The sequence below is a fragment of the Protopterus annectens genome, chromosome 16.part0, assembly GCF_019279795.1.
Source record: "Protopterus annectens isolate FY-2018-M chromosome 16.part0, PAN1.0, whole genome shotgun sequence".
NCBI lineage: Eukaryota > Metazoa > Chordata > Ceratodontiformes > Protopteridae > Protopterus > Protopterus annectens.
In genome coordinates this window covers 252,581,904-252,598,015 of record NC_056750.1, presented here as the reverse complement: position 1 = coordinate 252,598,015, position 16,112 = coordinate 252,581,904, and the positions used below count along the sequence as shown (strand labels likewise).

The 16,112-nt window shown below is 38.4% G+C and overlaps 1 protein-coding gene across 1 annotated transcript in view; it reads right to left on the bottom strand.

Annotated features, from left to right (window-relative positions):
- LOC122790742 (protein-glutamine gamma-glutamyltransferase K-like) overlaps positions 1–16,112 on the bottom strand; it is a 134,374-nt gene that overhangs the window by 58,588 nt on the left and 59,674 nt on the right. Inside the window, exons 4-5 of the mRNA XM_044058336.1 lie at positions 9,684–9,934; positions 360–478 (exon numbers count right to left, since the gene is read on the bottom strand). Coding sequence (XP_043914271.1) covers positions 360–478; positions 9,684–9,934 — 370 coding nt within the window. The remainder of the gene's footprint in view (positions 1–359; positions 479–9,683; positions 9,935–16,112) is intronic.

Sequence of the window (16,112 nt, the reverse complement as noted above, 5' to 3'; positions counted from 1 at the left end):
TAATAACAATAGTTCATTTTAAGCTGTAGTTTGAAATAACATGTACACACTAAGTATAACTGAAACAGTGTCCTCTGCAAGGTGTTTACTGTGGATATGCGTAAGTCAGACATGTAAACCCAGGACACTGACTCTGGGGTACAGCAGCCCTTACTTATTCTGAACATCATTATCATTGAGTGTTCGTTTTCTAAAACAATGTTAGTGCTTAGCCTTTGGTAAGCATCTTTTGCAGTGTCGTGTATGTCAACTAATTGCTGGTAAATGTTTACTTATGTAGTAGTTATTAACTGAAAAAAATTCAAAGTACATTAAGCAACATTGTGAAGCTAAATATAACTTCAAAATTTCCTACGTACTTGAGCAAAGTTCCATGTCCTGGCTCCAATCTGAAACTCTGTCCCATAGTAAATCATCCCAGTCTCATTCAAAACATATTCCTTGCGCCATTCCTCATTATCCAGGAAGACACTGTCCTCTGTGGAACAAACAGATGGCATGTAAAGGAGAAATAGTACATTCCATGCTAATTCAACCAACTCATCTAAAACAAAACATGTCATCTACTTAACATCATTTAAAATTGGTAGGATAATAATATTAATATGCTCACTGATGATTTTAAAATGAGAGATTCCCGAGATCTCTTCAGCACTGACACAGACAATATAAGAAATACTGTAGAGAAGAACTGGTTAGTTTTTTCCACTAATAAAGAAATTATAGAAATTAGCAGGATGAAACCGCAGTTGGTATATAAGAAAGGAAGATCATTTAAATCAGTGTTGGTGTCTGAAGGAAAAAGAGATGTATGACTATACACACACAAAAAAGGTACTTATAAGTGTGTTTTTTGTTACCAATGTTGGTATATTATGGGAGGGGCAATGTAAAAGTGAATCATCAATTATTAAATTTAGACTGTTATTGTAATTATAACTTAAAGCGTTACTATATTTACCTTTATGTCAGAGATGTCCTTTTTTATATGGGAAAAACAAAGAGGAAGTTTAAAGAGCATATGTGTGAGCACATACATGATACTGGCCATAAAAATAGAAATAATGCATTTTTTAGGCATAAAGAGTGGCACAAAAATCATTTATTCCTGTTTAAGGGATTGAAAACCATCATTATAAACCCTGGGGGAGGGGACCGTGGACAGATTTAATGGAATATGCTGAACATAAATGGGAAATTAGACTGAATGGCTCCGTTTCACCTGGGTTGAATGAAGCGACTTCTATAATGAGTGTTTTGAAACTTAGTTTGTATGTAGTTTAAAATTTTTTATCTTAACTTTTTATATTTTAATTGTTAAGAATATGCAACTAAACAAATGTTTAGGCTTGTAATAGTTTTTAGGTTATAATAGTATGTATTTATTTTAGTTTTTTATTCTCGAATGAATTTATTATGCAGTGTGTACTGTACCTTTAACTAGTTTTTACAATGATCGCCTTGAATATAAATTAGCTGCCTGGTTTATCAAATATATTTAAATATAGTTGGTGGTGTGGTATTAGTTCTGAAGAAGTTCCTATTTTATGAACGAAAGCGCAAAACTGGTGGACTTTTTTTTATGTTTTCTATTTGTCAATTGTTTTATTAAGAGTCTGGATTCTAGCATCTTGCTGTTGAAATAAAAAAAAAAAAAACATAGATCAGGACTGAACCCTGGACCCATGATGAAAAACTTAGCCAGTGAGACACTGTGCTGCCTATAGGTTTCACAAGACGATCATACATACCTAGCATTTTGTGCAAAAGACACTAAGCCTACTCTAAAAAAGAGCTGCTGGTTCTCAGGGATTTATGTTACCATGAAAATACAAGAATAAAGAAATAAGTTGGTGCAAAGGAATAGAGGCAGCTTTGTGAAGAGAATTATGACAGTCTTTAACAGAATGTCACTCGTAAACAAAAAAAAAATGAATAAAAAAGATGTTTGTTGAGGGGCAATTCTGTACATGCCATGGAACTATGAGTTCTATTTTTGTATGCAGAAACACTGCTGAATGCAATGTGACAGCACATTTTATTGACCTGTTAAAGATATGTCAGTCTTTCTCCACATTGCTCATGTCTTCACATAACTATGCCAATTACTTCAGCAGTAGCACTTGGATGTAGTGAGTGATGCAGTCTGCATTTTACAAATGTGAGACAGTTAAATAGCAGGACACATAGATTCAGATGCATTTAGTGCCCTAAATATTTTTGATATAACACAAGAACTGCTCACATTTTGAAAGAAATAGAACAGCATAAAACATGCTGCAAATTACATTATTTATTCAGTTTTGAGAATGAAAGTACGGTTAGAATAACATGGATGCATAAATGTGTTTACTTCTTTCTTTAACTGAAGAGAAAGGGCATGACATGATCTGCCAGTGAAGGATTCGGGTTCCTATCAGCCCTGTTCTATATTGTCTTACCTTGGAATAATGTTAACATATCTACTACTTGTCTAAAGTTCTCCTTGGAGTCAGGTTTTGGTCTAATGTACCATTACTGGTTGAAAACTGATTGAAATGCCTTCAGCTTTTACCTACTGCTTGCAGAAATCTTTTTCCTTCCACAGCGACAATTTTTCTAGATATTCTTTTAAAGTTCAGTGGAAAGGAATGCATAGCAAGGCATCCTGTGAAGATCCTCACTTCTAGAATAAACATTTAATTCTTGCTAACCAGCTCTGTTCTCCTTCCTCTTTGGCATTTAATACTTTACCACTCTACATCCTTGGAAAGGTTGTTCACTAGGTCTACAACTCTCTGTGCAAAAATAATCTTCACACATCACCTTATCTTTCTTCTGAAAGATAGCTCCTATTTTGGACCTTTTGATTCCCTTAACATGTTTTAATGATTTTGTCACCTAGCCTCGTTTTAAGTTTTGCATTACTAAAGGGCAGCTGCGGTGGTGCAGCGGTTAGTGTTGTCACCTCACAGCAAGAGGTTCTCTGGTTCGATTCTTGGCTGGGGTGCCTTCTGTAAGGAGTCTGCATGTCCTCCCTGTGCTCTGGTTTCCTGCCACATTCCAAAGACATGCTGTAGGTGGATTGGACACTCTAAATTGGCCCTAGACGTGTGTGTGTGTGTGTGTGTGTGCTTTCTGTGGAAGGTTGGGTGCCGGGCTGCCAACTCGACACCGTAAAACTCCACTGCCAATCATGAGTGGACAATCATGCTGTGGCAACCCCTAACCGGGAAAAGCCAAAAGAAGAAGAAGAAGTCTTTTGAATTACTAAACTGAAACAGCAGGGAGACTGAAGACTGGGTCAGCAAGGACATGCATACCATAAAGTAGAGATCATTGCACCTGTTTAGAAGTGGATTCATAAACGTTCACCTAATGTATCATCCCCTCTCTCTAAAGCAGAAATGACAAAAAAAACAAAACAAAATGCCTGTGTCAACCATTCAATGAATGATGTGCAGAGAATATGAACTAACCCATTATCCAATGCAGAAAACAAAGTTTAAAAAACTAACCAGTTCTGGCCAGAAGTGTCTTTGTGTGTGCGTGCGCATGTGTGTGTGTGTGTGTGTGTGTGTGTGTGTGTGTGTGTGTGTGTGTGTAACTGGAAATATTAATTGCACCCTCTAGACAGTATGGGAGAATACAAGCTGACTCCTGCATGCATTTGTGAGAATATGTATTTATTTGTTTACTTAATTATTTGCCATGTTAATCATGGATGGACAGATCTGAAGACCCTTTCAGCCACAATGGGAGTATAGAATATATGATTCATACACAAGGTCAAAGTCAAATATGTGCTTTATATAGGGTGTCACAAATGAACACATCAACATATACATATACCATAAGGTCACAGAAAATTGATCTATATACATCACAAAAGAACAGTATTCTTGGTGGATGTTATACATCAGCAAGCTGATATATGCATGTACAATATCAAGAAATATGTTAATTGTGTACATCTCAAAATATTCATCAAAGAAGAACAACCCCACATAAACGTGTATAATATAAGTACATGACATAGAATTATATTTATTTATTAAGCTTATACAGTGCAGGGACTTAGAAGTCACCTAAACATGTACTGCTACTAATGATATATTGGCAACTATTGTACTAGGAATTTGGCTAGGGAGAGCTGCTATTTCAGGTACTTTGTACTTGTGTTGACAATAGAATAATTCATTCTTTATGTGCTTTGATAATAGACTCACTCATAATTATGGAGGCAGAGTGTAATATGATGTCTGTTACATGAAGATGCAGACTTTGACAGAACTAACCAGATTTGCGTAACTATTTACAACCCCTGCATGCATTATAGAATGTCATGAACTGATCCCTATGTACCATGTGGGAGAGTACAAAGTGACCTCTTGAAAGGCTGTAAACCCATCTTCAGTCATTGTGGGAAGGTATGAAATGACACTTCCTACACTGTGGAAGAATATGAGCATGACTTTGTATGCAGTGTCGATAACTATGAAGCGATGTGTACATGCACTGCAGGAAGATACAAACTCACTGCTGCATGCAGTGTGGGAGGGTACAACTAGACTTTTCCACTGAGTGTGGGTAACTGAACAGGCATGTAGTGGCAGAGGATACACTCTGACCCTGCATTCAGTGAAACTTCAGATTTGCCTGCAGTGAGAAGAGACAATAAATGACCTTTGCTGCGAAATATATGATTTCATAGTGAAGAAATAATATTTCAAAAAGAGGCTAAACCTTGGAGTAGATATTAAGGATTAAAAGGTATGTTTATATGCATCAGTAGGAGTGCTTATGTGTGCTTCTCCGATCATGATGGTGTTCAATTGTACATATTTTTTGTGGTACATAATAAACATTGCTGTGTTATCATCATGTGAAGGTGTCCAAATATCTCAGCAGTGCTGCTTTGGAGTTTTATGTTTCAGTCTGTGCATGTTTCTGTTCACATACCACATGCATTTATGAGTAAAACTGACTACTTTATATGAAATGTAAAATGTAAGCCAATGTAAATCATTATTTATATGTTCTGACATTACTGTAATAACTGGTAGCTTCTTTTACTACAGAATTCTGGATGTATCATAATTTCTCATTTTTTTCTTTCCATTTACTCAGAATATATCATTAAACAGTATCTTTCTGTAGCATTCACAGTACTTTGATTTCTTGGGTGTCCTTATTTGGATAGCTGGAATAACACAGACAACACCAGCAAAAGCAAACAAACAAAAAATGCATATCACAACTCATTAAACTAGAATAAAACTTGATAAACAACTGAATAAACGTATAAGAAAAACAATAATGCAAACAAAAAAGTCTTCCATATTAGACAGCAAACACTAGCTGATATAAATGAAAGACACAGAATGCTGCAGCAGTACATGCAGTACATAATAAGCCTTATTCTATAAAAGGATGCATACAGAGCTACAGGAGTATGGCAAGGTCACTTTGACGTCATTTCACATGAGTGATCTGTAGTGAGATTAAATTATGTACAAATGATAAACAGAACGTCTGTTTTGGAGGGTGTGAGAGGATGGGTAGTACAGATTTACTAGATTTATCAGATGCCCTGGTTAGCAAAGAATGAGAGTCCCCCATCTACAGCAGTGCTGAACTTGGTTTAGTAAGAATCCAGGTGCAACAGGGCTGAAAGAGGGAGATTAACTGGGTCTAACTGGCTCTTAGTGTCTCTCAGACAAGTTTGTGGGGTTGTTTCCTCCCTGGCTGTGACCTTGATGAGGGTTGGGGGGGGGCAAACTCAAGTGGATAAAAGTGAGACTGTGCAGGTAGATGGTCTGTAGTAGATTAGTACATGAGAAAGGATGTGTCCATGAGGGTGCCCATTTGAAATGTCGGGACCCGCTAGAGTGAGTCCTGACACAAGGAGACTGAATAGCCAAAAAACAGAATTACATATACTAAGTCCCAGATGGCCATTTCTCTGGATATTCACTTTTCTCCAAGGTATAGTGATCTCATAGTTAGTATACATACGTTTGGGTGGTGTGTAGGGCTTACCTCCCAACAAAAAAGAAGTTTAAAGGAAATGAGCAATGCTCGAGATTCACTCTTCTCCAGGATTTTTGGCCTTTTTTTCTTCAGCTTGTCATCACTCTGCATTTCGAATGCTTACATTTTAATAGGGGGCCATCTATGAGCCACTTGATGACAGTGTGCCCCACAAAAAGGAGGTTCAGGTTCATAGGTGTATACTAGGTAAATCATCGGTAGGGACTTTATAAGCCTGGCCATGCAACCTAAATGTGTCCTACAAGTTATTTTATCTTAAAGGGTGTATGTTAGCTAGGGCATGATTTAATGGTTGCCTCAGTCCATCATGGTAGGGCAAAAGGGAAATGCACCCCCTTAACACCAGGGTTTTACCATACTGGGATGTTTCTATCGCATCTAGATATTGTTGCAGAGACTGAGTAGGGGCATTGAGACATGGCAGATGGTGAGCAGTAGGGAAGCACTAAAATTATATATGAAAAAATAAAGACTTACCAGATTCTTGCATGTAAAAGTCAAGCTTAATGGTTGCAAAAGTTGCACCATATCCTATTTTTCAGGACGCTACCATTCTCTCATATCTTTTGCATAACATTTTTAGCATCGGCTCATTTTCTTACGGAGTCATTCCAAGTTCTTCATGTACCTATTCTCAACTCTTAAAAAATATTTACAGCCAGTGATACTGCAGTTGGGCAAAAGGCATCTTAACACCTCCAAACAAAGCATCTGACATCAAAATACATTGTCCTTCTTGTGGCATCCCCACTCTGGGCCAGTAATCAAGGAGTCTGAATCCTCACAACAGGCACTGGAGAGGGACGTTCACCTGGGACAAAAATGGAGACACATAGTATTTCCAGATGCAGCTCTCTGCATCAAGTACAATTTCCTTTAAAAGCACACAGGGAACACACTCAGCCCGGGGTCTGGATTTTTCTCTCTGTCTCTCCCCAAGTCCCCATTAAAGCTCCCGCCTGGCACAATTGTACAGCTAAGACCTTGGCTGAGTGTCCAAGCCAAGTCCTCCAGCACCCTCTCTGCAAAACCAGTGCTTCGTGTCTCTGCTCCAAGTAGCTGACACACACACAATTTGAGATTTGATTTTCACACACACACACACACACACACACACACACACACACACACACACACACACACACACACACACACACACACACCTGGGAAAGGCTGGCACAGATTTACTAACTATGTCCTCTTCTGCCCAGACTATCAGGCAGTTACCCTGCCACCAAACACCCCAAAGCCAGCTACTCTAAGGCTCTTGCAAGGGTACCCAATTATACTGTGTGAAATTAATATTAATACAAATTTTAATGTTGGACAAACAACCAGGTTTTCAGGAGTGGCCACAGTGTCACCAATAGATATAAGTGCTCTCAAAGGTTAAAATATTCTCTAAATGACCAGCTACAATAAAAAGTTTAAATATATTTAATAATAAATAATAAAAGAATATGAAAATACTAAATATCTATTTACAATAAACACCAGAGTTTCATTCACAGGAAATATTAAAAATAACACAGGTGGACAGGTTCACACAGTTACAGAAAAAACAATACTTAACCAATCTCCCTATATTTTCCTGACTGATCTAAATAATTATTATGCCCTGGTTTCTTACCAGAGCAAGGCAAGATGAAGTAGGTGAGAGATCCTTCTTTGTAGTTACAAAAACAGAGTGCCCCTGAGACTTCAGTCTCACCTGGATCACATACATCTGGTCATCTGACCTCTGGTTCCCATGAAACCCCCCATTCTTATAACCTGCCAGTATTTATTACCTATGCGTCAATAATACACACACAGGGAGCCTTGCTAATATCTGCTGCAGCTCCTAGAAGTCATATAACAATTTCAAACCTCCACCGTTCAAGAATAGCAATTTGTTCACCCAAATGACAATGCAAGAAGCTTCCTAGAATAGACTTTTTGTCTCTGGCTGCATTGAGAACTATAAGACAACATCTTTATGGCCTAGGCCCAGTAATTTAATTTCAGAGCATTTTCAAAGTTTGAGATTAACCTCTTCTCTTCCCGTATCCTCTGTTAAAACATACACATTTAAAAAGTTACAATAATGCATATATATTTCTTTTTCTGTCCAGCAGGGCACACTGTTGGTACATTTTTATTACAATCAGCTTTACAAATGCCTTTTTCAACACAAGCATCTGCACAAATCAGTTTGATATACAAATGACATATAATTCCTCACTGGCTGGCGTATGTTACACATCCATTGCCCCACTTCTCCTGGCATAGCTGGCAATATCTCACATTGTCATACTCCTCATATTAAGTACACCCTGCCACTCTGAACCAGTGCACTTGGCACAAAACTGTCCTATGTGTCTGAGCATTATGTTACATAAACGTAAGAGGATATGAAAATGTAGAGCACCTATTTAGGATGTGACATTTCATACTTAAAATAGGCTAGCTAGAGAGTCATTATATCCATACTCATGTTTGAAAGCTGAGTGCCACAAACCATTAACACTTTCTCTGCAAATGTAAGACAGCAGTTATCATCTTCAAGGGTGCCAGGAGCCTGCTATAACTTTTTGTGCAAGGGAGCTGACAGATGTGCTTTTCAGACTAAAAAAAACAGCTATATATCAGCTATGGAAAATAAAATCTATTCAATTTAAAAATAACTTGCTTGCTGACTTGTGATATGTTTCTGTGGAGAAAACATTCACTGTCACACCTGTATCTCATTCTGTGATATCGTGAACACCCCCAGGTGGTAGAAACCTGCTTGTTGCAAACTCATGTTCACTATTTTTGTCACATCTTTTGTGTGTGTGTATGTGTCTGCATGCATGCGTGGTTCATGTGTGCATGTGTGTGTGTGTGTGTGTGTGTGTGTGTGTGTGTGTGTGTGATATCTCTCACCCTCTAAGTGCAAGAAATCTGGACAAAAATAATGGGATTAGGACAAAGACCCAAAATCAGGGACAAATTTTAAATATTGATGTTCTAAACTTAGAAACTTGCTAGAATAAATGGTTTTGCATTCGTATACATTTTCTGAAGACATGAAGGCTGAAACTCAAACATACTTTATTATATAGTGATTTCTATCCTCAATGATTTGCCAGAAAAACACAAGTTTTATGAGGAACAGACCCAAAATATTTTAGAAGTATAGTCTGTGTGTGTGTGTGTGTGTGTGTGTGTGTGTGTGTGTGTGTGTGTGTGTGTGTGTGTGTGTGTGTGTGTGTGTGTGTGTGTATACATATACCCTGTGTTTTCATGACAGTAAGTCATTAGCTCAGAGACATGATCTGAACTTTATATTTTTGTTTACTTTTTTTATTAGTGTTTTGTCATTATCTTACTTGTAGTTTAACTGATTTGTACCATTTAAATTAATAACAGCCACTGGACACATGTCACCAACATTTCTTCACCAAATGCTTGTCCAACCTAGGAGGCACAGCCACACTATGTAAGGGAGGATTCCATTGATAGTTATATTAGCCTGTCCTCACATCTCATCATAGCCTAGTATTATGCCCTGTAAGACTGCACTGCCCTTGTGCTATTCTAAGACTACAACCCTCCTTGCTTACAGTCATTGCATGTATTCCAAAGCTACAGTTTCTCTTCAATGAAGTACAAACACAGTTACTTACTTTCACACCAGGGATTGAAGAGGATGTAGATGCTATTTTCTGGGGCAGATGGTGTCTTCAGTTCCCCACCAGGTCCCCGTGTTCTCACTGACAGTTGAAATTTGCCAATAACAGCTTCAGGTGAAGAGTTGACAGAGAGTGTTACATGATTGCCTGATGCCTGCGTGACTTTGGCACCCCATTCCATACGATTGTGCTCCTCTACAAGTGGTACAATGATAAGGGTACCCTTTGTTACCTGCGGGTAGTGCCTGCAATAACAGTGAGACAGACCAACACAGTAAATGTCAGGTTGTAGCAAGCAATGCTTTTCTTGTTTCTCAGTGTGAGGAAGTATAACGTACACAATTAAATAACGGATTCTGGACAGACTTATAACATTAGTAGAAGCCAACTCAATGTTTTATTTTGACTGATAAACTCTTGTTACTTTGGGCTATTTTCTTCTTTTCAACTGACCTATGCTATTAGGAAAACATGGGAATGAGATACACACTTAAAATTAAATAATGGTGTGTTTAGTCTATCACATATACTGGACTGTTGGAACTGCCCCCCCCCCCCATTCAGCTATTGCATATGGATCCCTCCAACCACTCCTCCTCAGGTATGCCACATATGTCAGATACACCTTTTTATACTAATCCACTGTTTTTTTTTAACAAATATCCCAGTTTAGTACTCATTTTACTTTGCTAGCGCTCTGTGAAGAATTACTTATTTTATGTCCGGGCTGATTTGGGATCCTCACAGCTGAAGATAATGCATTTCCTTCCTAATCTTTTCTTTGCACCCATCTCTGCTGTCTCACACTCCCTGTAATCACTTTACTGACTCATTAACCTAGTCACCATTCCTTCTTGCATTATCCTTTTCATTCATCTCTTTTCCCTCACACGCCTCTGTAATCACTTTATCCACATTTCCTCTGTTTTAAACACTACAGTTCAGTCCTATTCACCCTTTTCTTCATACATCACACAAACCAGACCCTTCAAAATTATTCATTCTCACTCTGAAGTCTCTCTAAAACGTATGGCTCTTCACCCTGAAGGGTCTCAGAAATGGACTTGGTACTTCAGTTGAGGCCTACATATTTTCTGTATGACTTTGGGTAAATCATGCAAGTATTCTACCAAGGCTGCAATCCATTTAACTGGAAGACTGATGTAAAAACAGGTATTACAGAAGGTTAGATACTCCCATGCCTTGATGCATTAGGTAAGGAATGAAGACTGAGGCAGTCTTAATCAGCTACAAAGAAGGCTGTTTACAGTATGGCTACCAGTTGCCACACTGACAACACTAAGCAGAGGCTATGCACTGACCTACTGAGTTCCTGAATAAAGAGAAAGTGGCTAACAAAAAGGATTCCTGCTGCAGATTTACTTATTTGGCCTAGAAATCCTTTTCAGACAAGGTGGGATGTACAACCTGAATGTGACTCACTAATGTCATTTGCTAACGAAACATGCCAATTAAACAACTGGCAGTAGAGGATGGGATAGGACCACACTGTACTTTCAAATATATGACTGTGCAAACTGAAAGATACTAACATGTCTGTGTATTCTGTCTGTCTGTCTGTGTGCTGCAGTCAGCTCCATCATGATGACTCTCATTTCATTTCCACTTTCATTCTGTGTGTGACATGCTACTCTACATTTATCGTTCCCCTCAGTTTCACATTGTCTTCTGGTAACCTCTTCCATTTTTTATCAACTTCTCTTTGAAATAGAACTTCCTTCCATCAGTTCTGTATCCACTTTCATTTATTGTCACCCAGGACTCTCCCCAATTACTTCCTTTCATGTTCTAGACCTCTTATCCTTACCTTTTTTACCCGTTCTGGTCAAAGCATTTCCACTCAGTATTGTGTGTGTTCATAGCACGTCCATCTCATTATCCATTGTGTTTACACTATATCTCCCTGCCCTTAGAACCCTATATGTACACAGGTTTCCCCCTAAAAACCCTATGTACTTAAAACATTCCCCAGGTATATCCTCAGTACGCTATGCATTCATAGTATGTCCCTCACCAGTACCCTATTTGTTCACAGAATATCCCTTTAGTAGTCTATATGTTCACAACATGATGTTCCCTCTCAGTACTATATACCTTCAAAGCATGCCACAGCCTCTCTTTTCCAAATTAAACATTCCCATCCTCTTTTCACATGACAACAATGGATCTATTTCTGCAATCAATTTTGCAATCCTTCTCCACACTTTCTAAGTTTCTTTTTCTTTAACGGTTTATTAAAACCAGGTAAACATGATGGGTATCAATCAAAACAAGGGTGAACCCACCATCAGATCACTAAAGGGTAGGTCTGTGCAGCCAAATGGTATGGATGATAGAGGCAGAATCTATAGCATGTGCCCTGTGGTCATTTATGCCATATTACAAAGATCTCAGTGGGAAACACATGTGGATCTGATGATGCCGCAGCTATGTAGCTCCCAGCTAACTCTGCCACCTTGGATTGACTTGTATCCAGATGTGTGTTCTGATGGGAAAACATTGTTCCTGCCCTCTTGTGTTCAGATATGTCCTAAAGCAGGCACTCTTCTGCAGTCTGACCATGAAGAGATAGTAAAAGCATATACAAAAAGGTGGAGATATGTAACTTAGTATTGTACAACATGAGTATAAATGCAAAGAAGGCAGTCAGTTACTTGATATGTCTGCACCATTCTAAGGCAAATGGATAGCAATTTACTCAGTTACTGCATAAATGAGCATGGATGCAATCTCAAGTGACATATTCCAGGACTACTAAGAACAGTAACAGCTTCCCCTCCATAGCATTAAAAAGGCAGCATTTCTAAACCACAAACCTGAAAACTCAGGACTGGACCCAACAGAGGTCTTCTGTCAGAAGCAGAAAAGCCATGAGGTAGAACTTATCCTTAGCTTCTTTTCCTTTCGGCTTTTCCCATTAGGGGTCGCCACAGTAGAACAACAGTCCGGAGAAAGATTGGCAGTGGTGTTTTACAGTGTTGAGTTGCTAGCCCAGTGCCTAGCCTAGCCTAGCCTAGCTTGAACACACACACACACACACACACACACACACACACACACACACACACACACACACACACACACACACACACACACACGCACATGCACACTCACACGCACGCGCATGTACGCACACACACACACACACACACACACACACACACACACACACACACACACACACACACACACACACACACACAATTTAGAGTGTCCAATTCAGCTTCAGCATGTCTTTGGGATGTGGGAAGAAACTGAAGCACCCAGAGGAATCCCACATGACTGCAGACTCTACACAGAAGGCACCCCAGCCGAAAATTGAACCAGAGAACCTCATGCTGTGAGGCGACAACACTAACAGAGGCACAACTGAGGCCACCCACTTATCCTTACATACAGTGAAAACAGTTAAGCATTGTTGATGCAATGCATGGGCCTTGCATGAAAACAGCAATGAAACTACAAACAACAGCTGGCATTAACTGCTGTTTGCAGACTGGTTATACATGGAATATTAACGATTAAGCAAAAGCACATCTTTAACATGGAACTTCCTACCCGTGAAATAAGGAGACAAACACATGCCAGTTTTAAATAGGAATTACATAAGTGATGGTGCTCTCCAGTAGACATCCCATGATAAAAGAACCTTTGTTTGCTAAGGGACTGCATTCAGTAAAAGCAATCTGCATGAATGATTTGTTCTTTTAGTATGTACAAGTTTGTATGTCACAATATATCACAAACTTTCCTTATCTAGATATCTGAAATAACCAAAATACTGAGAACAAACCCAGGCTATAACCAACATAAATCCAATAAAAAAAATGTGAAGACAATAAATCAAATGATTAACTTTGTCTCCTTTAATTTAACAATCCAGACAAGCGATCAGTATTGCAGCATTTAAATAATAACTGTAAGAACAAAATATTTTGTTTTTAAAAAGCCAAAGTTCCATAAACATAAACATACAGATTCATATCATTGGTCAAAGTAATGCACAAATTAAAACCATTAGATATTATTGGCCAAATAAAAAAGGGGGCTGAGGATAGGGTTAAACATGAAATGTATATGCGAGCAAAGAAAAGCGGAAAAGCTCGGAGAACAATAAACAAATAGCAGCTAGCATGCAAATAAATGTTCCAATCATCATAAAAAGCTAAACGAATTAAAAATGAGCATAAAAATAAATGAGAAGCCCATTAAAAGTAAAGCCCATTAAAATGAAAAATAATAGAGTCTTTTAGATAAGCAACTGCAATACAATACAATCTGTATGTTTATGTTTATCAAACTTTGGCAATTTATGAACTTTGGCTTTTTAAAAACAAAATATTTTGTTCTTACAGTTATTATTTAAATGCTTCAATACTGATCGCTTGTCTGGATTGTAAAATTAAAGGAGACAAAGTTAATCATTTGATTTATGGTCTTTACGTCTTCTTTTTTATTGGATTTATGTTGGTTATAGCCTGGGTTTGTTCTCAGTATTTTGGTTTTAGTTATTTCACCGTGAAACAGGAGGAAGCACAGTACTTTACGGAGAGAACTGAGAACTTTGGTGACCACAATTGTACTTTTTACTTTTATTTAGACATCTGCACAAATCATCTTGCAGTGGTTAGCTCCTTCAGAGGGTGGTTCAAGTAGAAAATGTACTGCCAGTCTGTATTAAAACTTTCAGGACTCCTAATGACTTTAACAGTTGACAGTCATATGGATATTTGTAAATAACAGTGTTTAAAGCTGTTTCAAACTATTTATTACAGACAGCACGTTTCTGACCTGTATGTTTATGTAACAGCTATTTCTGCAAATTCTTATGGGTTGCAGACTTGCAGTTGCTGCTGTTGGTCTGGCATCAGTGTCATAGGGCTAAAAATGCTAAATGCATATAAATAAAGTATCTATAATCATTGGTTATGAGTCTCAGCTTACAGGAAACACCCCACAACTCAGCTGAGAATTAGGTCTGTTACGTTGCCAGAACAAAACTAAAAACAACAAAAAAAACTTTTATGAGGACTGTTAACAGCCTTTGGTATTTGTGTTTGCATGAGACTCTGTCTGAAATGTGCAGGGAACTGAACTCATTGTCCTCACTTCTACATCTGGTTCAATTTCTGAACAGATGTGCACTTAGGCTTTCTCTCTTGTTTGATTTCTTCAGTGGCAGAGCTCCATGATTCAGAGAGAAAGGTCAGCTAAACAGAAATGTTTTGTAAAGACTTAACCAACTAACTATTCCACACATCTGACATGCTGCAGACTATGAATGACTCTATCTGTAACCATTTAGTGAAACATTTGTTGAAAATGGTTTCTGAACTGACTTGTTAGAAACAGCAGAGTATGAGTGTTATCCATGACCACATAGCAACTGCAATAATTATAGGTCAGGCACAGTGTAAACCTCCCCTTACAATGTAATAAATGCAGAGCAGGTGACAGCATGGTTAGTATACAGTAACATGTCAGGAGCAGTGTGGGCCACCCCTTCTAATGTGGTTTGGTGTACATGAGACAGGTAACAGCTTTGCTATTGCTTATTCATAAGGTAAAAAATGGAGTAGTCATCCTTTCCACTGTGGTGTACGTGGGGCAGGTAACAGTTTTGCTGTTCCCCATTTACAAGGATAGGAATGACATAATATCTTCTTACCCTGGAATGTGTGCACTGCAGGTGAAAGTGTATGATATTATCAAGCTGCTGTTTGCAGTCTATATCAGACCCAGATAGTCTTTTTCATTCAGTCTTCACTCACACTTTTGTATAGAATTGGCTTGACTTGAATCACAAGGCCTTTACTTGTGTGATCTATGACTGTTAAGTAAATCACATGAAGCAAAGCTTATAAACCATCTTTGGAAATACACAAGTAAGTCTACTAGGCCTTATCCCAGGTAAAAGATCCTAACTAAACATTTACGACCACTGGTTTAAAAGGGCTTCTCACACACACACACACACACACACACACACACACACACACACACACACACACACACACACACACACACACACACACATGCACACATTCAAATACAGAGAACAGTCCTCTACTTATGCACTGTTAGACTCATAGAAGTGAAAGGATGATATGTGTTCTTATTTGGGACTTGAACTCAAGACATTTAGTACATTGTGCTGGTGTTACTACCTACTGTCTCTGTTAGAATTATAGAAATGAAAGGATAATTTTAGCTCTCATTTGAGAATTGAACCTGAGACTTTCAGAATACTCTGCTGGATGAATTCATAGGACTGGAAAATGGAAGTACTGCTTGATCTCAGAGGGACATCTAATCTAGGGACAGACCAATATGTGCAGTAGGGAGTCTGTATCCTCCTCAGAGGCGGAAGATCCAAACCCTTCTGCTGACTTTAGAGGCACA